General features: G+C 37.7%; 1 protein-coding gene across 3 annotated transcripts in view; it reads left to right on the forward strand.

Moving 5' to 3' along the window:
• The window catches only part of SDK1 (sidekick cell adhesion molecule 1), a 394,723-nt gene that overhangs the window by 22,434 nt on the left and 356,954 nt on the right, over window positions 1–15,335 (forward strand). Inside the window, exon 1 of one of the 3 annotated variants that reach the window (XM_040574956.1) lies at window positions 504–681. The exons of the other annotated variants lie outside the window; for them this stretch is intronic. Within the exon in view, the coding sequence (XP_040430890.1) occupies window positions 642–681 (40 nt within the window). The 5' untranslated portion in view covers window positions 504–641. Of the gene's footprint in view, window positions 1–503; window positions 682–15,335 lie in introns of those variants that run through there. 3 annotated transcript variants of the gene reach the window in all.

A 15,335-nucleotide genomic window follows, 5' to 3' on the forward strand; every position in this document is an offset into this window, starting at 1 on the left:
CTTTATCTTACTGAAGTTGGATCATCATTTGTATTACAAAAAATCCCCCACTCATTTGATGTCTTTCATGGTGAAAAGTTCTGTAAATTATTCTTTGTAAATGGGAAACATCCTATTAGTCTTGCTTGGCTTTGCTCTAGATTTAAAAAAAAAATTTAAAAAAAAGTGAGATTTTGAGTAGTGTGTAGAATTTCTTGTACTTTTGAGCCATTGAGCACAAATGTTACTTGTGCAAAAATGGGCAGGAACATCACTGAAGCTTGCTTTTTTTTTTTTCTTTTTTCTTTCTTCCTAAAGGTTTTGCCTCCATAGTAAGAGAGTCTTTTCTTTTTTTTACACTGAAGTCTCTACTCCAATTTCATCTTAACATGAAGTGATCTGCACTTAGGAGGATATAAACTTCAGCTGATGATAATTAACAGCTATCTAGGGGAACACATAGACTGTTAAGGTGTGGCTGTGGTTCACTTGCCAACTTTGCCTCTCTCAAATGAAGATTAGGTGCGTTACTGTCTAACTGTCAGGGCCTGGAGGACATTAATTCCGAACTGCTTTGATGAGCATCACCTGGGGTCTCCACCCCTCCCATCCTCTGCCCCCAGAGCCCAATTTAGCCTCAGGGCTGGTGGCATAGTCCTTGTATGAGCTCTGCTGTGGATGTTCCTTGCATCAGGCTTTTGGGTAGGTGACTTATCCCCTTGGCTGTGTGTTGTTTGTGTCTGGTAAGTGCTGTTTCCGGCTACACCAGCTTTTGTTTCTGAGGGGACTCTCTGGGTATTGTCTCATGGCTTGGTTACGATTATCAGTGGGTTTTGCTACCTGCACCTGCCTCTGCCTGCTGTGCCCCTGTGCTGGCGGCCTGTAGCCAGTGCTGGGGGGGTGCTGCTTGTGCTGGGGTCGGCCTTGCATCCTGGCTTGTTTTCCATTTAGGAAGAGCCATCCCTTGGTGCTGCCTGTTGCTACTGAATATTCAGCATCCCGCTCCTGGATGAGTACAACAACAAACAGACTTCCTTAGTATCATTGCCCAATAGTTTTATTCCTGTCTTTTTGGCTCAGTGGCAGGAACAGCAAACGCAGCTCTGTGGCACGGCCATGGTTTCCTGGTACCAGTACGCCTTTCCAGCCACTCACCTCCACTCTTCAACCTCTTGGTTGTTGGTCCTTCTTGCCTGCCTTCTGTTGGGATCATGATCTTCCCTAGTAATGCCTTCTTTATCATTGCTTTAAGGTTAGAAGACTTGTCTGATCATCTGCTGCTCCGTGGCTGAATTAAATATGCTTAGTTTTGAGTGTGTTTTCAAAAGGTAAACTAACTAAAATGCAGTGAAAAGGTAAAAGGGTGGGTGGGGGGTGGCTAGAAGGGAAGTTTTGAGGTTTAGCATTATATTCTCCTGGGCTATGGCAGGATCAGTCATACTAGTATGATTCTTGACAGATATTTATTTCATGTTCTTTCTAAACCCTTCAGTAAGGGAGATTGCAGAGGCTCTGTTGTCAGTCTCTTCACTACTTAACTATGTAAGTTGCAAAGACTATTTTCCCGAGTTCGGAGTCTAATTACTTTTGTTGCTACTAGTACTCTAGATCGCTCAAGTAGATGGTATTTCAGATACCTGCTATAAAATATCCTTTTCCATTTTATGGTTTTGATGACCCAATGCTTCTTGAATTGAAATTTGAAGAGAACTGCGATAGTGTTTATTAGTAAAGTAAGTGAAAATCCAAAATGTGTCCTCAACAGATTGTTCAGCCGAGTTTTGGGAAGTCATGAGAGTGCTGTAGAGGAGTTAACAACTAGGACTTTAGTTAATTAAAAGAAAAAAAGGCAAAACTTCCTGTAATCTTGTACATCTGCAGCCTTCTGCCAGAGAGGGGGTGATGAAGTTTTATACTCCTTTCAGAGTTGAATCTTTTCAATCTGATGTGTTTTCTGTATGTAAAGTACTAGAACATCACTCTTCTTTTAGGGGTCAGAAATCAGAATCCTTTAGTTCTGAACTCATGTGCCAACAAGTATCAGACTGCCCTCCCCATGGCAGGGGGCACTTAAGAGAAAGTTCAGCAGGGAAGGAAATAACAATTTTCTTTACGGTGAAATTGAGATGTAAAGCTGAAATTTTTGAAGCGTTCTACTTTTTCTGTCTTCTGGAAAGTGAAGTTTGCAGCCCAGCGATATGGTAAATGTATTGAATTGTAGGTAATGTAGGAGATTTCAGTGTTTAATGCAAATTTTGCCCAAGCCATGCTTCCTATTTCAATGTTTTGTTACCTGTAGGGTTTAGTACAACTCCCCTCCTCCCCTCCCCCCCCCCGGAAGTAATTTTTTTGTTAAATAGGTGGTTTTACGTTCTCCAAAGAAAGCTGTTTGGAGAAGGGCTGGAGTCTTCATTTAAGGAGACATCAGAAAGCCAGAGAACCAAGATAAGTTTGGAATCCTAGAGAATCCTGGAATTCTAGAGAACGCTCAAGAGTAGGAGGAAGGTTCAAGGGAACTAGCAAATGGATGATTGTTGTTTGCCTGTATATTCATATTTCATACCTTCCTTAATGTGACTGTTCCTCAGCTGGGAAGTTGTTTTGTGCTTTAGTTCTCAATTTATGCTAGAGGATGCGAGCTGTACGTTGGAATGCCCCTGGGTTTGGAGCTCGGTGTGTGTGTTGTGTTGGTGTGCGTGCCATTCACTGCCCATCCGAGGGGCTAGGCTGCGAGCCCCGCACTTGCACTTCTGCTAAAGGCACTCAGAAGTCCTGAAACTGTCAAAAGAAAACGCACAGTTACTAGTTGTAGGAAGCCCGAAAAGCATCCGAGGCGGCGGCGCGATGGGTGCCGGCCGGGGGAACCCGGAGCGGGCCCTGTCCGGAGCAGGCGGGTGGACGTGGCCGTGCTGCGGCCGGCAGCGCCACCAGAGGGCGCCCGAGGCCCGGGCGGGGCGCGCACGGGGGCTGAAATGGCGGCCTCGGAGCTGGGCCCCGCGGCCTGCACCCTGCTTCGGGGAGCTCCGGGGCGCCTTCCCCTCCAGGGACGGGTCGTAGGGGCTGGAGTGCAGCCCAGGGGGAGGCAGAGCCCTTCCACGTAACCTACGGAAGGGTGTTCTGATTGATAACTATGCACCGCACGGCAGAAATATGAGGCTGTGCTTAAAGTTAGGGAGATGAAGAGTTTTATGTAGTTTATGTGAATAAGAACTTAAAATCTGAAAGAGGTCTCTTAAGATAATTTCTTCTTTTTTGAACTGTGAAACGTATCCATCTTTTACCTTTGGTCCAAGAGCAGTATAGACTAATCCAACAAATGAACCAAGATAAATGATTTCCATCATAAAATAACTTTTTAATTGAGGAATGTGTAACCTGTTGAAGGATTTCATGCGGTAGGAACTACAGAAAATTATCTTGGTTACTTGGTAGCTTGTTGGCTGTCCAGCAACCTTCTTGAGAGAAAAGGATCCCCAGAAAATGGCCTTTATGTTTCAAAGGCAATAACATTTCAGGCAAGTTGCTCCACTACATCCACTATACAGCTGAGGTCCCAGTAACTTCATCAGGGTCAGAGTTTTATTGCAACTTGGCTTTTCTATTTTCCTTCATACATCTCTGACAGTTCGGATGAAACACACTGAAGGATATGGTTTATTTGCCTGCCTACGGGTGTCAAAATGAGCAAAGGTGCACTTGGAAAAGTGAAGCTCAATTAGTTGAGAAAAGATTTTTTTCTTTTTTTTTTTTATTGATGGGCATCGAAGCTGTGACTGAGAGAACAAACCATGAGAACTTGTGTATTTATCTGAAGTGTTTCTGAAGATTGAGGAAGCATTGCCAGATACATGACTAATCCCCAGTCAGAGTGTGCACAAATGTGCACGCATACAGCAAGTTAAAGCATTTGTCAGGATAAACAGTTGCAGCATCAAACAGCTTTGCTTCATTTGTACGTAAACATTTTAATTATCATAATGACATCAGGTAGCTTTAATGAGATTTACCTTTATATTTAAAATACTTAGAAATATATATATTTCAGACTGTAATATGTGGAATGCTTAAGTAAATCTACTTTTCTCATGTTTAAGACAAAAACAATTTAGAAGCCTTCAATTCAAAAAAGAAAAAAAAATACATTGTTTTTTAAGCAATAACATCACAGTGCTTATGAAGGCCCTTGTTTTCAGTAAGTATTGTGTTGATATTTAACCTCAGAGGTTTTCCTGTCTACAGCGAGAGAAGAGACGAAGAAAGCCTGTGTTGGCGGTCAAGTTTTTAATAATACCTCTTTTTGCCTTGTATCTACTTAAATTATCAGATCTCCTGTACTCTCTAGTTGAGTAGAATGTCTCTGAAAAGCAGCAAAGGTGTTTTTTTTTTTTTTTTTTATTATGGAATAGCAGTTTTACCTTAGACAAAAGTTAAATAAAAATTGTTCAATGCGATTGTTTTGCTGTGCTTAACCTCATCGTTTCTGCAGTAGACTTGTAATGCAGCAAAAGGTCTTTTGAAGTATTACATAGCAAAACACATTCCATACATCTGTCTTTGAGAACTTAAAATGTTGTATATAGCATAGTTTCTTTTCCTGAAATCTGGCTATTCCCCAAATAAAAGAAGGTATGACATTTTCTGTACAAGGAACTGATGCAGTAAGGCTGCTCTCCACATAGCTATATACAAAATGGCTAGGCATGTTTTCAGTGCATCTGTCATCTAGCAGAAGTTAGGTGACTTCATTTATAAATTTATTAGAGCTTAGGCATGTGTTTAACATTCAGTTGTAAATGTTAGATAAGGGACTGATGTTAGAGCCATACTTAGGAAGATTCAGCCTCCTGGCTAGACAAGTTATTAGTACATAATGTGTGAGCTGGTTTTGGTCTGTTTCAGATGACACCTCAATTTTTTTTTTACGTAACTTGTTACCGTTGTGATAATAACTCTTTATACAGCTTCTATTTGGGTCAGATTTGTCAAGGGTTAACCTGACGTGTTGGATATATGATGGCTTTAGTTGCTGCTTATGGGAATTCCAAAAAGTTACCATGAGGGTATAATTTTCCAGCCTCTGTGTTCTCCTCTTTTACTTCTGAAGTGGTGAAGGGTGAACAGCATTTCTACTTGGTTTCAGGAAAGCAATGTGCGACAGCAAGACTTCAATGTTTTTGAAATGTTAATGAATTGAATTCTTTTACCTTCCTGATTAAGGAGAAGGTTACTAATACAAGTCTGGTATTAGTGAGGCAGAGGTGATTAATGTACTGGCATTCTGAATTTTTACTTCTTGGTTCTGAAACTGACTGTCACAGCTAAAGAAGCTCTGCTATTTGCCTTGCTTATCCCCCTCTAAATATTCTAAATATCTTGCATCTGGTGACAGACAACATTCCATGGAGTTGAATTCAGTATCTCAGCTGCATGTTCTGCTCTGCCCTTTTTTATCTTATCTTTAAGTATTATGGTGGTGTGTGACCACTGAACAATTTGTCATGAATCGACCAAAAAAAAAAAAAAAAAAACTCTTGAAATTTGAGTGCAATACACAGTTAGTATGCATTAGAATTTGGAACTGTGATGTATAGAAAAGCATTATTTAGTGAAGAACTAAGATTGAGCAATTCAACATCATATACTTCCTCTTTTTTTTTTTAAGTTAACAGTATATTTATTTTTTTAATCCTAATAACTTTGTTTTGTCATCTAGTTCTGTTGTTTGTTTAACCTCATATAAGCTTCCTATCTTTTATGTACTGGACATCAAGTGTGAAACTGGCAGTATTAATGAAGTGCAAAAGGTAATTTACTATATTTTGTCTGAATTTAGCCTGGCGCCCACTCAAGTGAGGAATTAATCTTGGATATATGATGGTATATAATGGTATTGCACTTGGGAGCAGTGCAGTTACATATCTCTCTTATTTAATTATCATCTCAAAGAGGAGAGCGGTCTCCCTTTTCATGTGGTGTAGTAAGGTTATGTCTTGAGTTTTCCATGCATACAAATGGGAGCATAATTTTACTGTAGGATTGAGAAATCAGGGGACAGCACATATAGTGTTGGAGCAATGTGAAATTAAATTTTTCAATATAAAAATTTCCACTTTCTATTTGAAGATGGAGAGGAGCTGATAAAAGTTTATTGTAACGCCAAGGATGCAGAAGTGAAGATAAGAGACAGTCTAGAACAGCATAATAGCTTGTAATTAAAGGGGGAGGGAAAGATAAGGAAAGAGACTTGGTTCATAGTTCTGGGATCTCTTCCATATTGCCTGTTTGTTTTGTGTTAACAGTAAGTGCCCTCTCAAACTGATTGGGACAATGTATTGGAATGAGCACTAGTCAAAATGTCCTGAATAAAAATAATTGGCTAAATAACACGTTGCATGCTTAACAGCTGTTTATTTGCCTACAATTAATATTTGTAAGAATTATTTTTTTTAATGTACAAGTTGTTGCCAATTGTGTGTGTGGGGAACTCTGCTTAAGGAATGCCACCAGACTTTTAAAATAATGCTTCCAACACTTTGTTCCAGAGTTCAGATGGATAGCTAATCTGTGTTGAGGTCCTCCAAAAATATGCGGAATAATGCTGTACAATATCTCTACTCTTTATTCTGTTAAATCCTGCTTTAAATTGTTTGGATGGCAAAGAAGCGTGGGGGGAAATTAATTTTACTGGTGCTTTCTATTTCCCCCTTCCCTGCAAACTTCCATGGTAGTCACACCACTATTTATTCCTGTGCTATAGGTGACTTTTTTTTTTTACTTTTGTTGTTATATGACAACTACCCTTTTAGTTTAGTTCAATTTAAGAGTTAATTTTGATAAGTGGAAAACTCTTGCACTGATAAATGATGTGATGCATTCCATTCCTACTTGACTAATCACTGATTAAAGGTGAAGGATTTTACAACTTTAAAATTTCAAGACTGTCCTGAAGACCAGATGGGGCAGTGGGTTAATTGTGCTATTAGATCACAGGAATGGTTATGCATGTGCTTGTGATATCAGTATTTATCAGTTATAGACCTAAGGGAGTCAGTGTGTTTGCTGATGACCAAGTGGTAGTGCTGGAGCAGAAGCTGAACCCTTCCCAGCTGCAAGAAGTAATCTCCAGCCTTTTGGCCCTCTTGTACAAGGAGGTTGGTGTGCACTTAAACAACCTAAACAGTGGTCCTGGAAGAAGTTCTTCGCTCAAGTTCGTGATTCATTGCAGTTGTGTGTGTAAAAGAAAATAGAAATCATGGGTAGAAGAAAGAAATGGTCGTAGGGCAATATGGCTATATCCCTGGCAGGAAGTTATTCGGAAAAAGAAGCTAATTTCTAATTAGAGAGACTGAAGCTCTAAATGAGGACTGCAGTTTCTTTGTTCTGCTCAAGGAGATGATACTCTGTGTATATATGCTGTTCTTATAAATAGACAATTGCTTCACGAACATATGACTCATCTCAACAATTTCTTCCTGCTACCAGAAACAAAAAGGCAAGGAATACCCAACCATACAGGAAAAGGGGGCAGCTATGTATTCTTTGAAAAAACATCCACTTCAGAAGAAAGCAAGTTTGCTGTGATTTACTAAGTATCATAGTTTCCTTTAGTAAGTAACCTAGTTTCCTCTGACTGACGCTGTCTGACATAGCTTCAGAACTCAGGAATCAAAGAATATGCAATGTCCTGATACAAAGATTTAAAAATCTGTAGGAAAATGTCGAACTTTATTCTCACTAACAAGCAGAGAAAGATTTGAAATCTTCTACTGTCCTTAACAACAAGTCTTGCAATAGCTTTTTAGCTAGATAACCTACAGTTCTGCAAACTGGTAGGCAAAAATAACAGCTCATTTATGTGAGTTTTGACTTCTGATGCTGAAACAGATGAAGTGTTACTTAGTTCTAAGCTTAATTGTGTTGTGAATACATGAGATATGGGAAAGCACTGAGGTAGCGATTGCATAGATAAAACGCAGTTGCAAGCCCCTTTTCTCATTTCATAACCTTTTCAGTCACAAGGTATCCTTAGGCAGTTCAGACTAAGTGCAGGAGCTCTTAGTTTGGATATTAGGAGAAATTTCATTACTCAAATGGTTGTGTGGTATTGGAACAGGCTGCCCAGGGAAGTCACCATCCCTGGAGGTCTTCAAGAAACATGTAGATGTAGAACTTAGTAGCATGGTTTAGTGGTGGACTATAGTACTAGGTTGAGGGTTGGACTATGTGATTTTAGAGGCTTTTTCCAACTTGAATGATTCTATGATTAGTACCCTATTTAATGATAACTGAAACAGTAGAAGATACTGCCTGTAGTACAAGCCTATGGGTCTGGGTTAGTTTGAGAGCCAAACTTTGTGTATTTGATTTTTTTTTTTTTTTCTGGAACCTGGAAAACCTTACACACTATTGAATTTTAAAAAGGTAGGCCAAAAGATAGACTTAGTTCAGTCTTAAATCTAGTCAACTGTAACAAATGAGAATAGCTAGGCTTTGTACACCCAGTGTTCAAGATCTTCAGAAGACACGGGAGTTCGTTGCATCCTCTATGTTGAAATGTTCCCTACTATATAAGTAAACATCTTCCCCATCTGCTCTCAGAAAGATGATGAAATATGAAGTCAAAAATAATAAAAACAATGCCATTTATTTAAAGATGTTTAGGAATGTGTATATTATTTAGTATTCTGTACTCTTTTGAGTTGGTCTGAACAGTAGTTGTAATGCTGGGGGGGAGGGAGGGAATAGGAGGCAAAAACTTAGAGGGGGGGAAAAAACAACACAAATGTCCACAAGCGGTATTCTGATAGTAATCACGTAACAGGTTACTTCTAACACTTTTTATAAGTTTTTTTTATTTAGTTTATTCTTTCACATCAGAATTGTTATTAAAATATCATACTTAGATCATTCATTTCTTAGGACCATTCACAGCAGTGCTGGTAGTAATCAAACAACAATACATCTTGTATTGACTCTTTTTAATATAATTGCTATATTCCATGAGTCAAGTTGCAAAAGTGGTAACCCTTAAAAACAGTATCCAGTAGAAAAGTTAAGGAAAGCATCAGTTTCAAACTGAAAACAAAGTTTTAGTGTTTTGCATGGCTTCCAAAGGTGTTGCTTGATAGCCTAGTCATTAGAAGAGTAAATCGGTTTCCTCAGTGCATGGGTTTTGTGAAATGTTATTTTTCACCATGGGAATTATCAGACAGAGCTGCATTCCAGACAGCTGGGCAGATGGTTCTTTCTTTTCAAACTGGGTTGTGGCAACAAAGAGAGACAGCTATACAAATGTTAACCCCTAAGGGATAGAAAAAGCTCTGTCAGTCCCTTCCACCCATATACTGCATGTTTGAAAAGAAAAGCAAAATAGCAAATTAGATCTAATTACTGAACAGTATTCTATTTTTAAAAATGTAAGTTTCCAAACATAGCCTTAAAAACCAACAACTGTTTAGAAATATTAGGCAGTTGATTACCTGTCGTTTAACATGTAGGTAATGAAGTACAAAACCTCAAATTGCCTTAGGTCAAGTATGCATCAATTGCAGCATCAAAAAAATGCTTATATATATGTAAGAGAGGCAGTTCATAACACTGCAAATCTGTTTTGTGCCTGGGCTGTAAATATTTTCTGGTTATAATTAATTGGATCTTATATAAATTAATTCAATCTTATATAATTTACTAAGGTGGGAAGTTTGAAGCCTATTGCCTAAAAATAATTACTTTAAGAAATAGTCATTAAAAACTAAGAATCTTGGGAAAAAAATGTACTAAAAATTACAGAATATACCTTTGAGTGTCAGGATTTAGTTTTATTTGTAAGACTATAATTTAAAAACAGCAATTTCGTTCTTTGAAATTTTTTGGCCTTTAAGATGTTTCAGATTTTGTTTTGTTTCCATTCTAATGAATGTTATCACTGTTCCTAGTTTAGAGAATAAAAAAAAACATTGAAAATGGTAGAATTTGGAAATGTATTCTGAAGAATCTGAAGAGTTTTTGTTTTTTTGTGGCTAAATTCCTATCTCACTGGAGTTCCTCTGAATTTTGTTATTTATTTAAACAGGGCAGACAATCTTTAACGTTCCCCCACATATGTGCCTACAGCATCTATATGTTTATATCGGAAATGCTAATAAGAAATGTGGAGATGAAGTAGGGAAAAAAAATTATATTGAGAACAGAGTTCGAGAATCTGGGATATTTCAGAACACTTAAACCCTATACCACTAACTGAGTTTCACGGAACGATGTCTGTGCATTTTGAGGTCACAGGATAACTTACTCCATCACAAGTACTAACTTCAGTTTGTGCTTGTGCTTCTTCCCTGTGCACATGTTGATTTTTGTCTCTTTAACAGACTATGAATATTGGCCCAACAATAACAGACTGAGAAACTCTAGGAATCTGTTTTTTCCAGAATGAGGCAAAACTTCAGAAGTCAGAATAAAATAGAGAGCACTTAGAGTTGGATGGTATTGCAGTCATGCTTCCTTGGTTTTCATTTCATTTGAGTAGATATCAGTCTTATTACTATGCTAGTTGTCTGATAATAAGAATTCCATATATTAGCCTATTCAATTTCCACTTTCTGCATCTCCTATAGCAATTGCATATTCATTCAAATTTTTGAAAGATAGACTTTGCAGGGTGGAGAAGTTATTTTTATATTCAGATGCTCATGTCATAATTTACCTCTTGAAATGTTTCTAATCTAAACTTAAACCCTGAACTTTTAAAACAAAAGTTATGTTGATGAAGAAAGTTGACGCTTCGTTTGTTTGCAGTGTTCAATTAATTGAAAGTATAAATCTTTGACTTACGCTGCTTCTGTCACTTTGGATTTAGCTATTTAGCTCAGAAATAAATAAGGAAGACTGTAGGTGTTGTGAAGCTTAAAAATAGCCGCGGCTAGCTATTCTAGCTTAATTCACAGTAAAAAGCTAAATTTAAAATGCTAAAAAATAAGATGGTATGGATAAATTGCAAAGTAAGCTTATGTAAATGTTACTTACTGTTAGTATGATGGAGGAGGGTTTATTGTTGGAATTAATGATTTGGATAGAAGCTCAAGTTATGTATGGATGCAATAAAGTTTTTTTGAAAGACAAAATCTAGTTAAAACCGTATTTACAGAAAACTGAACAACACAGAACACAACTGACTTTTAGTTCTAGCTTTGTTGGTTAGTTAATCCTTACTCTATTGTTTTAATGCTTCGTTTTCGTTTTCTCTCTTTTTATTGCGCTTATTTCACTGTTATCACAAATATTTTTTTCCTTTTTGTTTCTGGATTCTGCTAGCCTCAATAACAGGTATAGTACCCTTAGTCCCTCTAAAAATTAATATAAGAATTATAATGTGCTAGTATTTCAAGATGACAGGGGTAGAATGTGAAATCTAGCCAATTAAATGCAAGAAACATTCTGTATTGCTAATGTTCCTCTACAGTGCTTGCTTTACACCTCACTTCTTAGCCTCATGACTGTATAGCACAGGAGGTAATCCTGTAGCGTTTGGGTGGTTTGGATGTCCCAGCTGCATCACGTGTGATGTGTAGCCCTGGGATTGCTCAGTCAGCTCGTGGATAATCTAAATTCCAAGTTTTTCAAGAAAGCGAACCAACGCAGAGTACTGAGGCTTGGGTTCACCTGGGGCCTGCCCACAAGTGGTCTTTGTGGGTTTTACAGCCTTTAATATTTGACTGATACATTTTCTTCTTACCAGACATTTTTACCTTGGGTAGAGTGGCACCCGTCCCCACTAGAACTCTATAACCCTCAGTAAAATCTTTCTAAAACTTCCCTCCTTTGCTAAGCGTGGACGGTACACAGGCTGGCACCGCAGCTCGCTACAGCTGTAATTGTGCACTGGGGCTGAAAGCACACACCAGAACTGGAAGTTTTCTGCACCCATGCTGTTACTCTTTCAACAGCTCCATCATTAATAGCCTCTTGGTTATTTCACCTTGATAAATTAGTGTTTTTATTGGTGGTGACTTTTTTTTAAAGTGTAGTCTCTTTTCTGCTCCAAAACAAACTTGAACACTTGCTTATCTTGCATCAGAATGGGTCTGGGCAGGCCATGCATTAGCTCTGAGATGATGCAAATGATCTGCCACCATTCCAATTCTTGCTGCAATTCTAATACTTCCATCAGAATACAAAGAACAGGAAGAGGAGGAACACCTAAGGAGGCTAAAACACTTTCTCAGACGCTTTTCTTTCAGATAGTCGAAAATTGCCTCTGACAAGATGATAATATTGAGGTAAATATAAGTGATTGTTGTGTACACTGTTACCGCAGTAGTTACTGTACTTTTTTAATTTGCGTATTTTTAATTTACTTTTGGAGAAAATGAATCTGAAGTGTTCCATCAGCTCATTTCCAATTTTATTTGGTTATGTTAGTTACAACTGAGAATTCATATTTAATGTAAGACACATCACAAATACTAATAGATTTGTTCTGCTAGCAAATATTTCAAATCAAAGTGTTTGAGTTTTGGATGTGATTATATTCTCTCGTGAATACATAGGAACAATTACGTGTTATTCCATTTGAAACACTGCAGAAATTCAAGTATGAATAAAATAGACTTAATATAATATCAAACATTATAGAGAAGTATTTTATTTAAAAAAAAAGCAAACACCTGCAGTATTAAATAATTTTAATGATCAGTGAATCTTTGATTGTTTTGGACACTGCTGCTTAACTGTTTTTATTTAGACAGCCAATTTGACATTATTTTTGCCTGCCTGCTCATTTTTTATTGCAAAAATGATTTCTGCAAACTTCTTGTCAGCATGTTTTGATAATACATTCTGAATTTGATTTAACTCATGGTAGCAGTAACTAGTAGCTGGCCTTTTCTTTTGCTCTCCCATTTTCAGTCAATTTTCTTCTTTATATATAGTAGATCTGTTGGCTGTGGAAGTGCCTCTTTAAGATGGAATTGTCAGCTTGCTTACACTTGATCTTTTCCTCTCCTGGCCTTGGCCTACGGTAAAATAATCTCAGATGAAATGACACCACATAGCATTCTTTACGTATTTATGTTTTTCATTTCTAATTTCTGCAGTGTTTTTTTATGCTCTAATGCTGCAAATCTGTGAATTGCTCCTGTTTCTGTTGAAGTAGAATTTAGGCTAAGTTTCTGGTGAAATTAGTCGGGGCAGGGCAGTGTATAGAAATTGGGGTAGCTGTCTCTACCTGGAAGAATAATTTCAGCACCTGTAGCAATTACTAAGTATAGTGCCTTCTGAAAGGAAGAAAGCACAAGCGTCTGCTTTCTAGGTGATCTTCAGACTCTTTGCTCTCTAACCTTTCACTTGTCTTCAAGTGTTCCCTATTACAAGCCATAGTTTCTTCTTTTTACTGTGTGATGGTTACCAAGAGTGTCTTTGATTTCTTTGTTATATCCTAAAACATTAAAAAGTAGTGCACGTTGTTGAATAGAGAAAGTGGAGAACTGGTCCTAAATTGTGCTGTACAGTGGCCTACAAAGGGGTGGTTAGAGTTGTGAGCAAGGTGGTGGTGGGGTGTGTGGTGGTATGGTTGTATGTTTGCTGCACTGAAGAGAAAACATGAACCTCTGTTTTCCTGGCTGTCAGTGGTGGGCAAACTGTTCCACGATGCTTGTATCTGGTTTGGGTAACTCTGTAAACTTCTGATTCTTGATTTTGAGACCCCATTATAAGAGCTTACCCTTAACTTTACTCAAATAAATAGAAATGCTCTTCTTGAATCACTTTGATTTGTGGTTCACAATCCAGTCAGAAACCAATTGGAAATGAGAACAGTTTTTATTTCAGACCTCTAGTTAAAAATAATGAGTAGTTCAACTTACATTCTTTTGATACATGTATGCGGTGTTTTTTTTAATAAAAAGGTTGAGTATTGTAGCAGCGAATGATGGCTGATTGTACTGTGCAGTAGAACTTCAATCTAATTTTTTTCCACATTTGAGAACAATGTAGAATTAGGACTGTTGCTTAGAAAAGTTTATAGTATACTTCTGAATGGGGGAAAATGTAGTTCACCTGGTGACTGCTGGCTTCTGGGGAGAAGGCTTGGCCTTCAACCAAGCCAGTGTGTTGTATTTCATCCGACTCTTTACAACTGGGAAAGTGCTAATGAAAGATTTTTCCAGTACCTTTAGTTTTCTGTAATCAAGATGTCATATAGACATCTTATCTTTATTTGGATAATTTAATATTAAATCTCCTTTTTCTTGTGCTGCTTTATTTAGGACTCTTGGAGTTTCTAGAGATGGTGAGTTACCTTTTTCATTGTAAACAGATTGAGCCTTGATAAATATAAAGGGAGATCAATGTTTTTTAATTAAAAAAAAATGAACTGTAAAGAAAAAATGCACGAAATTCCCACTGAAAGAATAGCAACTTCTTGGACGAGGGAGAGTTTTCACTAGGGTTGTTCTCATTTGTTGCATCTAAAATTAGGGATCTAGAAAAAAACTCAAGACTCAACTACGTTTCAAGAAATATTCTTTTTACCTGCTGTTAGCGTAAGTTTATGGAAGCTCACATGTACAACGTGTACGTTCAAAACTATTTAAATTACCAAATTGGTCAGCTATGAATGGCTTTCAAGAGGATCCAAAATGTTAAACATCAGAGATGCTGACAGACAAAATTGTTCATCTAAAACCTGTGTCTTAAATTAAATTTTGAGTCTTGTTGCTTTGAGATGTTTTAAGTTATGTCATAGGCGTGAATTTTCCATATGAGTACTTTTTCCCCTTTTTTTAACTTTTAATGATGGAGAAGAAAGTATGGAAATCCTTGTAGTTTACCACTTCAGTAAGCGAGGTAAACCTTATTCTCTTGTGCAAATGTCATCTTGTGCTAAATTTCTAGAGTTTTGACATTACCCAGAGAGAAACGCTTTTGGGGATAAAATTTTCCTACTTCAGCCTGTCTTCTAAAATGTTAATGGTAAAAGCAAGACTGTTTCTGAGCAACAGTTGACCTCTTAGAAATACAGCTGCTTGGGAAAAAAATACCCAATGAAAGCATCTTGTGGAGAGGCTAGACGCATCAGAAAATACCACTGGAGTAAGAGAAAATGTCAGTTCTAATAGCACTTTGGTTTTACTGGCTCCAGGTCCCTATATTTGCTTCTGAAGTCTTATGCTGAATGCTGGAGGCACTGGATGAGGACGTGAATATTGCACTAAGGTGTTCATTCCTGGAATGAATAGCTTCTGGTTATGTTCTTTGAGGGCATGTATTTTTCAACTATGAATCTATGCAGCATTCTGGTTTATCCCTAGATAACGAGTCTGAACACTGCATGTTGTCCTTCTTTGGAAGCTTCAAAATGT

This window comes from Cygnus olor, chromosome 15 (genome assembly GCF_009769625.2).
Source record: "Cygnus olor isolate bCygOlo1 chromosome 15, bCygOlo1.pri.v2, whole genome shotgun sequence".
NCBI lineage: Eukaryota > Metazoa > Chordata > Aves > Anseriformes > Anatidae > Cygnus > Cygnus olor.